At 29.7% G+C, this 15,110-nt stretch overlaps 1 protein-coding gene across 1 annotated transcript; it reads left to right on the forward strand.

The window, feature by feature from the left end:
- The first annotated feature begins 1,703 nt into the window (after positions 1-1,703).
- LOC114758384 (cysteine-rich receptor-like protein kinase 26) lies at positions 1,704-13,007 on the forward strand. Its single transcript, XM_028947428.1, has 10 exons — positions 1,704-2,583; positions 3,519-3,662; positions 5,656-5,789; positions 9,923-10,694; positions 10,858-10,974; positions 11,475-11,560; positions 11,683-11,893; positions 12,050-12,287; positions 12,425-12,575; positions 12,714-13,007. Exons 1-10 carry the CDS (start codon positions 1,749-1,751, stop codon positions 13,005-13,007), a joined length of 2,982 nt encoding a protein of 993 aa, XP_028803261.1. The 5' UTR covers positions 1,704-1,748.
- The last annotated feature ends 2,103 nt before the right edge of the window (positions 13,008-15,110 follow it).

Below are 15,110 nucleotides of genomic sequence, written 5' to 3' on the forward strand. Positions count from 1 at the left end.
AAAAAAAACTCCTTTCAGTCCTTTGGTGCTAATTATAGGGATAAGAGAGGGGACATTTTTTGGTTGTATTTCTAGGATATTGAGAGAAATTTTATGAATAGGTATACAATTTTACCCTTTATCTATTACTGTATTGACTTAATTTATATGATGTATAATATATATTAAATAAAAACAAAGTTAAAAAGTTATTAAATTTTAAATAAGAGTTAATAAAGTTTAAGGTTTTTCTCAGTTCATGTGAAACATATTAAAATTAAAACTGACTTATAAATAGAACCAGAGGAGTAATCAAAAACATACTTCCTCCAATCTTATACATAAGCTTCACATAACCGAATCACGTTTAATGACATAGCAATTAAAATTGGTTTAAAATAATAAACAGGTCAAAAATGTATTTTTTTCCCTCAAATTTGTCTTTATTTATTAAGGGAGTAAATGAAAAAAGCAATAAATAAAAAATGATAAAAGATAATATATTAGATAATATTAATGAGACAGAGGGAGTACTAAATACCACTCTATTCTTTATTATACGTCACTTGTATCTCAAAAGTTTGTTTCAAAATATAAGTTATTTGTAGTACAATTAATGATTTTTTTCCAATTTTACTCCTATTAATTTAATAAAAAATTAATTAATATCATTTCCTATGCAATCCATCCCCTCCCTCTCTCTCAACTTTTAATAAATGTAAATATGAAAAAAACTGATTAATTTAATGCATTTTTTAGTTTGCGGGTTTGAGATACAAATGACTTATAATAAAAAACAGAATGGTATAGTCAACTAGAGTTAAAATAGAAAAAAATAAATAAATATTTAGACAACTTATTTTGGACAAGACCTCTATCGAAAAGTGAACTTACACATTTATTGCTTTTACTAAATTTGACTAACATTTTAAAGTTCGTGATTTTGATAGCTGTTTTGCAGAAGGAGCATTAAATACACCACATACTAACTTTTTTTTGTTTTTGACCGGACACATACTAGCTGATCAAATGTTAAATCCCACCAAATAGTTAAGTTACCATATGTCAACTCATACCAAACCATTTGGACTTTGAACCCCCAGGGGGGTGTTCTCAAAAATAAACGTCATCTGTAGAAAAAAAGAAAAGAAAAAGTTTACTATTGTGAAAATAGACGCAAAAGTAATAAATTAAGGTTATTGGCTTAAATGAGAAGAACGTAATATAGAATACACAGATACGCATTAAGATTAATGATTCAAAACCTTTTTAATAATATATATACACAAGTCAATAAATATATATAAAACTCTTTGGTTGAATACTTTGTTTTGGTTCTTTATATAAAAACATACTTGTTTTTTAAAAATATCTAAGTAAATATTAGGGTTAATCGTTAAAGAATACATAATTATTACTAGGAAATATTTTAATTGATTTTCTTTATTCTTGTGATTTGGTTAAAATGATGAAGTATAATCACAAAATGAAGGCACAAAATGCTTAATTGGGATAATAGTCAGGGCAACACACACACACATATACTCCTTCTATGCTTATTATAAGAAATAGGAACTAATTTACACACATCAATCATACACATTAAAACTATGTCTTAGCTTATAAAAAGTATTAAGAATTTCTTTCAGAAGGACCCCTATGATAAGGACTATATATATATATAGAAGCCCAACACAGTCTCAAACTAGCGGGAAGAATCAAAATCTCAAACACTCCATCCAGAAAAATACGTACATTTACAAATAGCTATGGTTTCTCCAAGGCTGATTTCTCCTCTCTTCTTCTTTCTGATCCTCAACCTAACCCTAATATCTCATCACGGCACCAATGCCCAGCAAAACTTCTTGAAATTCTTCTGCGGTAACAGCACTGTCGACGATGATACCACCAATAGTACCTTCAAAACCAACTTAAAATCCCTTTTATTTAACATCTCTTCCGACACAAACATCGACTATGGCTTCTACAACTTTTCCTCCGGCCCAAACTCCGACAAAGTCAACGTTATTGGTCTATGCCGAGGAGATGTTAAGGTACAAGATTGTCGCAGTTGTCTCACAGATTCAAGAGTTGTTCTTCTCCAAGTTTGTGCCCCTAATGTTAGAGAAGCAATCGGGTGGTACGATAACTGCTTTCTCCGATACTCCAACCGAACCATATTCGGCGTCATGCAAACACAGCCATATTTCTATCTGTGGAACACACAGGACGCGTTGCAGAAGGACCAGTTCAAGTTTGTGGTGACAGCATTGATGAAGTTCTTGAGAGAGAAAGCTGCTTCCGGCGACTCTGTCCGGAAATTTGCGGCGGCGAACGCGACGGGACCGAGCAATCAAACGATATACGGTCTTGCACAGTGCACACCGGACTTCTCGAGCAAGGATTGCAATAATTGCTTGAATGGGGCAATCTCTGAAATCCCGCAATGTTGCGATGGAATGAAAGGTGGAAGAGTGGTAAGACCCAGCTGCAACATTAGATATGAAACCTACAGTTTCTTCGATCCTGCTGCTTCACAATCTTTCACATCACCGCCGTTGCCACAGTCTCCTCCGGCAGTTCTTGATTACGTACCGAAACAAGGTGCGTAGATATTTATATGAAAAATCACTTAACAGTTCACTCAAAAAAAATATCACTTAACAGTGCTCTCCAATTCTAAATACAAAACTTATTTTATAATGTAATTTGTATTACAAAATAGTTTATATGTCTAGGACATGACGAGTACGATGTAAATAATCTAATCAATTAAATGAGTAGTATGCAACTGCTGTCATTGTCTTGTATATCATAGGCTGTTATTACAAACTGCTCACTTGAGTTGAGGCATGAGCTCCGTTTTGTGAACCGCCTCCTAGCTACCCGTTGATTTTGGGGTTCTTTTCAAAAAAAATTTTAGTTTCTTTTTATCATTAGATTTTACCTAAAATGAATGACATTTTGATGTCTTATTTATAAAAAATGGTCTAGTTTTTATTTTTTTAATGATTTTTTTAAAGATTTAATACTTTAAGTTAAAAAATAAATCGAACCATTTAGCGTATTAGTCTTAAAAAATATAAAAAAATTAAAAATTAAACTATTTTTTTATAAATAAGATACCAAAATGCATGTAAAATCTAATAATAAAAAAAAGCTCACAAAAAATATTTGGGAAAAATTCTAAAATTAAGATGTAGCTGACTTTCTATTGATTAAATTGTGTGTGTGATTGAGGATAAAAGGTCTCTTATGCCCACTCTATATGCAATAAGCTTACACACACACATATATCACTGATCATTAGATTTTTTATAAAATAAGTTACCAATATGAAATGATGTAATTTTGGGCTTTTTATAATTTTTTAAAAATCAAAACTGCATTTTTTTAAAGTATTTTTCTTCCAAAAATCATAAATAAAAATTCAAAAATGTATTATTTCATATTTATAACATATCAAAATGTTTTTGATTTCATATATAATCTAATGATCAATAAGAAAAGGAAATGTAACCCAGAGTTGTTTTGAGCAGGAAAGTGCAACTCACCCCGAGCTATAATTGCCGTGGGAGTGCCAATTATTGTGTTGTTGGCAGTGCTCATCTTTGTGGGCCTACTTAAAGCCAGGAGAGCCAAAAATATCGCAACTAATAGGTCAACAAATATTTCATGTTCTGGTGAGTTCTATACTTATTTAATTTATTTTGTATATGTACTTTTCTCCCTTAATTTAATTGTTAGGGGGTAAAAAAAGTAATTTTGCCACAACATCTATATATATCCTTTTTATTTTGCAGAAATAATAAAATAAAGAGTAAAATACATTAACTATCCTTTTATTTTACTTAAATTATAGAAACCTCCTTTCTATTTTGAAAACGTACATGAACTTCCTTTCAAATTAAAATGTATGTTACACAAACCTCTCTTATGTTTTTAATATTCAATTTCCATCCATTCAACCGTTAGTTGACCGTTAAGTTTGACTTTTAAATTTTTATTTTGACCAAAATATCCATCTTTAACATAAATGTTATTTAGACATTTATATGTATAAAAAAAAATTTTGATCCAACAAAAAATAATTATAATACATGTATTTTCAAAATTTTTAATATGTTATAATTTCAATTATATTATAGAATTATACATTTTTAGTTCCTCATGAAATATTGAAAATTAAGATTTTTTTTTAAATGGCTAGAAAATATTTTGAATGCTTATTTTCTTATTACACAATATAAATTATGTGAGTTCAGAAACTTATATAAATCATTTAAATTTTTGCATTAACTAAATTACTCAATTTTTTGGCCCAATATGATAAAAACATTAAACAAACAACAATTTTCAAAAATAAAAAAATAAAATTGAGGCAAAGGAGAAAATCTTAAATTCTTCCATATAGTTTTAACCAAGATTTTGAGATTTAGTATTATGAAGGGTAATTTAGTAAATAGAAAGTATTTCAATATAAATTTGAATTTAAAAAACATCTTTTAAAAATATTCTTAATGGAGTTAACAGTTTGGATTTAAATGTATGTTTTCAAAATAGAAGGGAGGTTTGTGTAATTAATATTAAATAAAAGGGAGATTATAGTATTTTACTCTAAAATAAATTGGAACGAAGCAGACACAAGTGAATATAATGCAAGAGGTCCCAAGAATTTATATTATATTTACGTGTTAAATTTAATAACTTTTATATTTATAAGTAAATTTTTGGAAAAATGACAAACAAAGACTCTTGAATTACCAAAATTATAAGGAAGTCACCTGAATAAGCAAGATTACCATGAGGGACCAGATCTCATATTGTAAATATGAAATTTTGGGTGTAATGTCTGAAATACCCCTCAGCCAAATGACGAGTTGACTATAGAAAATGATAAGTTTACTTTAATGAATGACAACTTCAATAGACTAAATCATAACTTAGTTGAGGGTATGCCAAATGACAAGTTGACTATTGGAAATAACAAGTTCACTTTAGCGAATAACAACTTTAGTAGACCAAATCACAATTTGACTGAGGGGCATTTAAGATATTTCACTAAGATTTCATATTTACAATATAGGATCGGGTCCCTCATGGTAATTTTACTTACTCAGATGACCTCCTTATAATTTTGATAATTCAAAGGTTTTTATTTGTCATTTTTCTTAAAATTTTTCTGGGTTGAGTTCATAAAAGCCCAATAACAAGGGGCTACCACGAAAACCCAAATCCGTTTGGGCTAAAACTATTTATATTTGCCCCAGCCTGGCCTTAGCTGGGCTACCGAGGCCATTTCAATGGGGCCAACATTCACACCATAAAAGTACATGGGCCCACTTGATACATTTTTTGTTCGGCTTAAAAAACTTTATAACACCAAGTTCGCATGAGGAAACACTTCACGGATAGATTTATGTCTTTAATATTTTTCCCATCTGAGTGTGCTAAATCTAACCATAAAATGGATCATAATTATTGACTTGTTACAAATGGAGATCAGTGGGTTTGGATGTTTGGCAATTATAAAAAGCATTTTTAAAAAGTACTTTTATACAAATCGATATAAAACTCCTCTTACATACCTATTTCGTATACCATTTAATTACTTTTAAAATCATATTTTGGTTTTTTGCCAAACAACTAGGATTAAGTTTGAGTGGTTGTGTGTAGAGTTAAAGAATGAAGTGCAGAAAGTGAAAGTGCAACAAGAACAGAGTAAATTACAACAGCAACAGATGAATGTAGCTTTGGCATTCCTACTTCAACACTTTGAGGGTCAGCTGCCATCTGAGCTTGTTACCACGGTAATTAATGTCATATTATAAAACTAATTAAATCTCTTACTTTTGTTACTTATATTAATTAATTAATAATTAATGTATATTCTTATTTATAGATACAAGATGGTCGATACAGTGGAAATCCAGGAGCCGATAAAACTCAGGCGCCACACTCCAATAAAGATAATTAGCTTAGCTGGCAGATTAATGGCAATATAAATTTGGCTTAGGTTATAGTAGTGCTAGTAAGAACTTTAACGTAATTCCAGCTGTTGTAATGGAATATATATTTGAGTTTCATTACTAGAAAATATTGCAGAACATGTACTGGCCATTTAAATCGATGCGAAGCTAAAAGCTTCCAATGTTTAATTACGGTTCTTGAAGTGTGACCATTGGGCTGGATTGGCATAATCATCTTCCCCACTAATTATTTCTCTTGTTTTTCAAATAACCCAAGAAAAAGGGGGCGAGTGAGAATAAGGAGGAAAAAAGGATAATCAATGCTAAAAAAATTAGTTAAAATTTTAGATGGTTTAAGCGTGCATTTTTTTTTGAGTGAAAATAAAATTATTATTGCTAAAAAAATTTACAGAGATTTAAAAGTGTATATTATGAATAGGACTATGCTTACTCTACATGAATATAAATGTAATCCATATTTAATGTACATGCTACACACTACATGAATATAAATTTAACAAAATAATAAATGAAGAATAAAATTGTATATTTATATGAAAAGTTTCTCTCTCTTCCCTATAAATATTGCCAGCAAATTTTTTCTCCCTCTCTATCCTATAAATAAAACTAGAGAAATATATTGTGTCTTATATAGAAGACTGAAGGAAGTAATTAATCAGATGTTATATGAAAGAATAGATAGACCCTACTGGGAAAAAGAAAGAAAGTCAAGGGTGATTTTTAGTTGGAAACTACTACCTTCAATTTTTAATATGAGAGTTAGATAACTAATTCATGAATATTTAAAAAAAAAGAAGTTAAGTTGGTTATTTATAATAGATAAGTGTTGTTTTTTTTTAAATACTTTGTTAATCATTTGTATTAGAATATTGAAAATTCTCTAACTTGTATAATCATAATTTTGGTGAGTTTATCAAAAAGATAATCATAATTATTGTGGGAAAAAACATGTAAAATCATAATGGGGACTATTTTGAGAAAATAAATAAATAAATATGGAAAACAAAATAGATTAAGTTTTTATATTCAGAACCAAATTAAATCTTAAACTAATTCTTATATTTAGTACTAGAAATAGTATTAAGGAACTGTATTTTTTTTTTTAAACTTAATATCATTTAGGAGGAATGGTTAAAAAAAATCACCCAGGAAGAGTAAAAACATAAATAAAAAAATATTGTCACCTTTTCGGTTAAAAAATTGATATTAACTGAAATATGGCGATATCATTCATTTTTTAATACTTTTAGGACCACATTGAATAAATTTTTTTAATATATTTATAATTTTTGTGTGTGAATATTTTGAGAACAAAATTACCTTTCACCCAGAAAATAATTTTTTCTTTTGGAAAAAAAAAAACTAGATAGACTTGTACAGATTCCTTATATGGCATGTAAGACGGGGCCGTCCTCACCCTTGTCTTTTTCTCATGGATGATGGATTATTGACTACTGACTAGGTTGTCCTTGTCCGTCAAAAGCGCAATAAATTGGGAAGGTCACAGAGGAGACAATTTTATCGGAAAGAAAAGTCGCTGAATAACAAATAATTAATTAAAATTAGTTAAAAATAATAACTAAATTAGAAATATATTTTTATAATAAATAAGAAAAATAATAAAATAGAATGTATGAGAAATCAAAATATGACAAGAGAAAAATAATTTAGAATAACATTAAAAAAATACATTAAATATTGAAACAAATTCACATTGAAACTTATAAAATAGATTATACTCTTTCCTAAATTTGGAACTTATAAATAAGATAGAAGTAGCACTTACAATCAACATTGGAAACCTTTCAACTTCCCTCCCCCTCCACTTTTTATCTCTGTCATTAGATGAAATTTAAATACTTCCTCATGTCGTTTTTATAATAGCTTAAAATTTGAATTATCTTGGTTTTTTTTAAAAGATTACACCTATGTTTGTTTAAATGTCTAATGTTTTTTTAGTTTTTTCCTAATTAATTTTATATATTGCACTAATTAAAATGTTTACTACATTCTCCTCCATATGTTTTATCTCTTGTAATTATAAATAAGGGTATGCTTAAAAAAAGTTCATTTATTACATATTATTACTTTTAACTCAATTTAACTATTTTCTTAAACCAAATAATTTAGTTATCAGGCTCTTATAAAAATGATCAGAAAGAGTAATTGAGATTTAATATTATATTATGAAATAACAAAAAATATATAAATAAATTTTTTTGATAAAAAAAATATAAATAATTTTATACTGTTAAAATATGATTTTTACGGGTGAATATTTTTGTTGATTTTTTTTTATCCCTTGTAGTTTTGATAGGTAATATTTTAATAGTTTAATTATATAGATTATTCGATGTTATAATAATGTTTTTACATGATATTAAATTTTGACCGTTTAAAATTAATCTAGCAATGAAGATAAGAGGTGAATTGGTTCTCTTTTGAGCAACCTTGGATCTCATTTAGTGGAAGGACAAAAGGAATCTTATTTATTCATACGAATTTATTAATATCACTCGAGTTTGTTTAAGAATTATAAGTGAATTTTATAATTTTTTTCTATACAATTTTACATTTGTTATTATCCTACTTTCCCCCAGTTCGAATAAAGGATATGATGAATTTGTAACCACTCAAATTTCGCCAAATTTTTTCCTTTTTATCTTTTTCTCCTATTTTTACTAGTGACATTTGTGCTTGTTATCAATACATGCGTAAATGGTTACTCATTAATATTTTAAAATATGTAACACTCATTTAATTCTCTAACTCTATATAAGATTTAAGTTTGATCCCTTAATTTTTAAAAAGATTTTTTTCGGTTATCTAAACCTAACTTCATTAGTCACAAATGTTGATTTTTGTGACAAATAATATTATTTTCAAAATTATAATTAATATGATAATTTTTTTTTGAACCTTTTGTTGATGTTTAAAATTTCAGTATCTGAATATTTTGTGTAAAGTGCATTGGGGTTAAAAAAAAAGAAAAGATAGCTTATAGAATTAAGAGATCAAAATGAAATCTCATGTAAAATAAAAGATAAAAGGACACTTTTAGTTTTCAAATATGTAGATTAGTCCTATTTTTTGTGTGACAATGAATATTTGAAATGATTTTAATTTTGATTGTTGATTTATCTTTCACAAGTCAGAACCTCATTTTATTGATGTTTAAAATATTTTTATGTATTATTGAAACAAATAAACAAAATCTTCTGTTAAAAATAGCAACCACATGCAATAAATTATAATAATACTAGCTAGATCCCCATACAATAATGTGTGTCCGCGCTTATTATCGAGATTGCTAACATATTTCATAATATAATTAATATATTTGAAATATAATTAATATATTTTGTCTAAAGTATCAATCTTTTACACATTGCATTTTTAACTAATTATAAAACTTGGTGACTAATTAATCAAAGTCTTCATTCTAACTAATAACTTTTACGGATGATAATTTTAAAATTTTGCAAAAAAAAATCTAATTTTAACTAATTTTATTAATTTATATAAAGTTGTTATTACATGTTTATAATAAGTATCCGGGATTAATACACACAAATATAACATTTAAAAGGTAAATTAAGATAAACTCTAGAAAGGTTGGACTTAGTCAACGCCTGATCTCCCCAACCACAAGGTTATGTAGAGACAGAGGCATTTACGATATATTGCCTCACGTCCTTAATATTATCTCTGGTTTTAATTATAAGACCTTATTTATAATTTGCAAATAAGATCTTATAGTTAAGACTGAAGGTAGTATAAGATTTAATTGATTAATTTAGGGCTCAGAGATAATATCTTATAAATAGAAACAACACAACACAAACCTCATCACCAAATCTCAAACACTTTCACTACTACTCTTAGTTCTTACCATTGTCACAATGAGGCTCTTCTCCTTTCTCTTCTTTCTCCTTGACCTAATGTCTCATCAGGGCGCTATTGCCCAATCAAACTTCTTAAAACTCAACTGTATTGGGACTACTGATGATAGCAACAGTACCTTTCAGACTAATCTCAAAAACCTTTTGATGTATATCTCCAACACGCAAATCGACTATGGCTTCTACAACTTCTCTTCCGGCAGTAAATCTGACAGGGTTAACGCCATCGCACTCTGCCGAGGAGATGTTAAGGAACCAGATTGTCGCAGTTGTCTCACAGATTCAAGGGTTGTCCTTCTCCAGGTGTGCCCTAACGTGAAGGAGGCGATCGGCTGGTACGATAACTGCTTCCTGCGATACTCCAACCGAACCATATTCGGTCTCATGGAAACATCGCCATATTTCTACTGGTCGGACACACATGATGTGTTGGAGAAAGACCAGTTCAAGAGCGTGGTGACGAAGATGATGAATCTTTTAAGAGACAAGGCTTCTTCAGGCAACTCTATTCGGAAGTTTGCGGTGGCGAATGCGACAGGTCCGAGCAATCAGACGATATATGGTCTAGTACAGTGCACGCCAGACTTGTCACAGAACGCTTGCAGAGCTTGCTTGAATGTAACAATCTCGGAAATTCCGAAATGTTGCAATGGAATGAAAGGTGGCGGAGTGCTGCAACCAAGTTGCAGCATTATATATGAGACTTACCTCTTCTTTGATCTTGCGGCTGCACAACCATTCATATCATTACAGTCGTCGCCGTCTCCTCTTCTGCCATTGCTCCTCCAACGGCACCCAAGAAAGGTATCAATATTTGCATGCAGTTCACACACACACACACATGGGGGTAAAAGATGATCAGAGTCAATCTCTAGCAACTTACATATCTCTCTAGAATTTGCTTGAATGTGGCAATCTCTGATTTACATGTTATACTTGTGAGCAGAAAATCCTTTTCTTCTTCTTTTTTTTTTTTTCCTGTACAGGAAAGAGAAACACGACAGGAATTGTTGTTGCCATAGTTGTGTCAACTGTTGCGTTCATCGCACTGGTCATCTTCATCGTTATCATTAAAGCCAGGAGGTTAAAGAACACTATCCGAAGTAAGTCAACGTATTATAAATTACGAAAAATTAATCTTTTATCTGTTAAATGGGTTCATAGTTTTAGCTTGACTTAGTTTTTATACATTAGATGGGTTCAAGTGACTCCCTAAAGTTTTGACTAGACTGCAACTCAATTCCTGAGTCACAACCATTGCCTTGAACTTCAAGAAATATTAATTTTATTTTTCTAAAATATGTGGACTAATTTTTTATTAAATGGTTAAATTATAGAGATTGAGTAATAACCTAGTCAAAATTATAAGGACTGTGTTACAACTGAGATTGATTTATAATTGAGTTGAAACATCTATTGATTATACGTATAAATCTCAATTCAATATAAAATATTAAAGTATAGAGAAGTGATATTTAATAAAAACATACAAAACAAGGAGTCTTGGAAAATCATGGCCAACATTATTTTAGTTGAAAAATATTTTCTTATGTCGTTTTAACCTTCTTACGTACATATACTTGCGCTGCCATGCGTAACGTAGCCGGAGAAGATGAAGATGAAATCATGACCGTTGATTTTTCTGATGCAAATAAGCTTGGACAGGGTGGATTCGGACCTGTTTACTTGGTAAGAAATTAAATTATACAGCACTAAATTAAATATTATTCAAACGGAATATTCCAGTGCCTGTATTTTATATTATATCAAAACTCACGTATTTGATTTTTTTTTAAAATACATAATTTCAGGGCAGGTTATATAATGGACAAGAGATCGCTGTAAAAAGGTTGAGTAGAGATTCTGGGCAAGGTGAAATGGAGTTTAAGAATGAAGTGTTGCTGGTGGCCAAGCTACAGCATCGGAATTTAGTGAGGTTACTTGGTTTTTGTCTCAAAAAAAAAGAAAAGCTCCTTATTTACGAGTTTGTTGCCAACAAAAGCCTTGACTGCTTCATCTTTGGTAATCCAATATTAGTGTTTGATTCTGTAATGTCATCTATTTCTTCTGATTTCAGATTACCCTATTGCCAAGTTTCTTTGACTTCTTTTAGACAAGTCGAATTCAAAGCACCACTAGATATATAGAAGTCACCTTGTAACGTGTGTATTTATGTAGATTCCGTCAAAAGGGTGAAATTGAATTGGGAAAAGCGCTACAAAATCATAGAAGGCATTGCCAAAGGCCTTGTATACCTTCATCATGATTCTCGAATAAGAATTGTTCATCGTGATCTCAAAGCAAGCAACGTGCTCTTAGATAAAGAGATGAATGCTAAAATATCAGACTTTGGTATGGCAAGATTATTTGCGGTAGATCAAACTCAAGCCAAGACAAGTACAGTTGTTGGGACCTAGTAAGTTTATTGATTTATTAGATTAGTGTTATAACACTGAAGATATAACTTGACCTTGTTTTTTTCTTTGCCAGCGGAGATATCACTTGACTAATCAAATTTAAATATACTCATTATTCTTATAAAATATCTGATAGTGGATACATGGCACCAGAATACGTGATGAATGGAATGTTTTCAACTAAATCAGACGTCTTCAGTTTTGGAGTATTGGTTTTAAAAATTATAAGTGGCCAGAAAAACTGTCGATTTCAGAATGGAGAAAATGAGGAGCACGTAGTAAGCACGGTAAGTACATGCCCTTTATCCATCCAAATCTAATTTTAGTACTAAAGTCAAAACTAGCCATGAATTTCTCAATAATGTTTAACTGAAAAAAAAAAAACTGGATGTGGTAGTAGCTAATTATCGAACAAGTTGTTTCAGGTTTGGAAAAACTGGACAAAAGGGACATTGGCAAATATTGTGGATCCAACGTTGATGGAGGATGCTGGGTCAAGAAGTGAAATAATGAGATGCATCCACATAGGGTTACTGTGTGTTCAAGAAAATGCAGAACACAGGCCAACAATGGCTTCCATTGTTCCAATGCTGAGTACTCATTCCATCACTCTTCCTGTTCCTTCAGAACCTTCATTTTATATCTGGAGAAGTTTACCAGGAATCAAATCAGCCGGATCAGTAAATCAGCTTTCAGTTTCAGAGCAATATCCTCGGTAGCTATAGGAAAAATTACTATGTTGTCCCAAAGAGAAAAAATATAATTATGATATATGTATGTGTGTATATTTTGATTTCCTGTGATTTCCTGTGTAACACTACTGTGAGTAAAAACATATATGGAGTGGTTTTATATAATTCATGCATCTCAATATACTCATGATTGGCTTTTGTGAATTATGATATGGTTTGTGTGTGTGTGTGTCGGATAATAAATATAACTAACGAACAATAGCGTTTTCTTCTCTCACGAAAAGTTTGTTATTCATATAATTGATAAATACCGAAAGTAAAGGGGACCCCTTAATTTGAATTAAGCCAAAATAAAAGGATAAATTAAACTAGATAAAAATAACAAAGTGAATAACATTCTAAAATAAGAAGTGAAATGTTTGGGGTGATGATTTCCTTAGCATTTCATAAAAGCTATAATTAGCTTCCCTTTTAATTTATTTTTATAATGCAATTATAATTAACTCAAGACTCTAATTTTTTTGGGCCGAACTCAAGGCTCTAATTACTTGTTAATACCTTTTCAATCATCTGTAATTAAATAAATTAAAGAGTGTTTATACGAATAAGTTAGAACATGTGAATTAGAGTTTTATATATTACGTAGCGTCTTGTGAAATGTTAAGAGAAAAATTGCATCGACGAACCTTTCACTACTTATAATTGAGTCTAGAACTTGATTTCTATCCCCCGGCATATATAGCTTAGCATTTAGTAAAGTTTTATCAGTATTCAAGAACTTAATATCATCATTTTTTTTGTTAACAGTTTTGGAGTTAAAGGACTAAAAATATTTTGTTTTTTAAAGTTACGAAACAAAACTGAAATCTTACATATTAAAAGACCAAATATATACTCTAGCCAATAATAATGTTGACATCATGGAAAGAAAAGTCAAGAAGGCGATAATCTGGACGTCATCAGTTATCTTCAGACGTAGATGAGACTCTCTTTCCTCTCCTTTCACGTCAATTTCCAAACAAAATTGACAACTAATTAAATATAAATGGAGAAATCTCGTGCGTCTTAAAAAAGATAATCAGAAATATAATTATCAAAAGTTATTTTAACAATTGAATGACGAATTGTGGGATAAAAAATAAAGACAAGATTCAAACTATTCTCTTATATTTGAAAATTTTAATAGGACAACACTTACAATAAGTTTTTTTTTTCTTATGTCCATTATGTGCAGTTTTTCGATCAAATTAAACCATGTCTGCTATTTTTAAAATATGATCATTAAACTATTTTTTTACCAGCATTTTCATTAAATTATTAAACCCATATGAAAAAATATATACGATACATATTCATGTGATTGAAAAACTTGATATAACAAATATAACATAAAAAATTTGATGTAAGTATTTTCTTTTCTTATAATGATGTAAATATATATGTATATTTTCTTTTATCATCTCACAATGATTCTTCCAATGTGAAAATACATGTTGATGAGATGAGACAGCTCCCTTCCACGTAGGACGCAAGGCATAATGGTTTTTCCATTAAGAAAATGGACATCACAAATCAAAACGGAAACATTGTACCTCCACATACCCGTAATTGGTCCACCAAACATAATTTCTTCCCATGAAATTAGTGTAGTCCTTTTACCTTATTAATGTTGGAAAAATGCATGATATGTGGAGACCAGGGGAATGAATTAATATAAGCAAGGTAGCGTAATTTTTCAGATGATAAAGAAAGCAATGAGGCAATTAGTCAACGAAATTGTTGTGATTATTGTCATTTTTTCTTGAACTGCTTGGTATTTACTATTTAGTATGATAGAATGAGTTGTTCCTAAATTTTTTGTATTGGCAGTAATACTCAAACTTAACTTTTTTACTCTATCCTGTCATTATGACAAACTTCAAATAACGTATAACAAAAATTTGTTAAAATTAGTTAAAAATAATAAATAAGTGAGAAATAAACTTTTGTTTTCAAATATAGCCTTATAATAAATGAGAAAAATGATGAGAGAGAATATGTAGAGATAATGAGAGAAAGTATGACAAATGAGAGATAATAAATAATTAAATGTGAAACTAAAAAAATACATTACATGTTGAGACAAACCCA

This window comes from Neltuma alba, unplaced genomic scaffold (assembly GCF_004799145.2).
Source record: "Neltuma alba isolate B1F8T4 unplaced genomic scaffold, ASM479914v2 tig00010691_pilon, whole genome shotgun sequence".
Taxonomy (NCBI): domain Eukaryota; kingdom Viridiplantae; phylum Streptophyta; class Magnoliopsida; order Fabales; family Fabaceae; genus Neltuma; species Neltuma alba.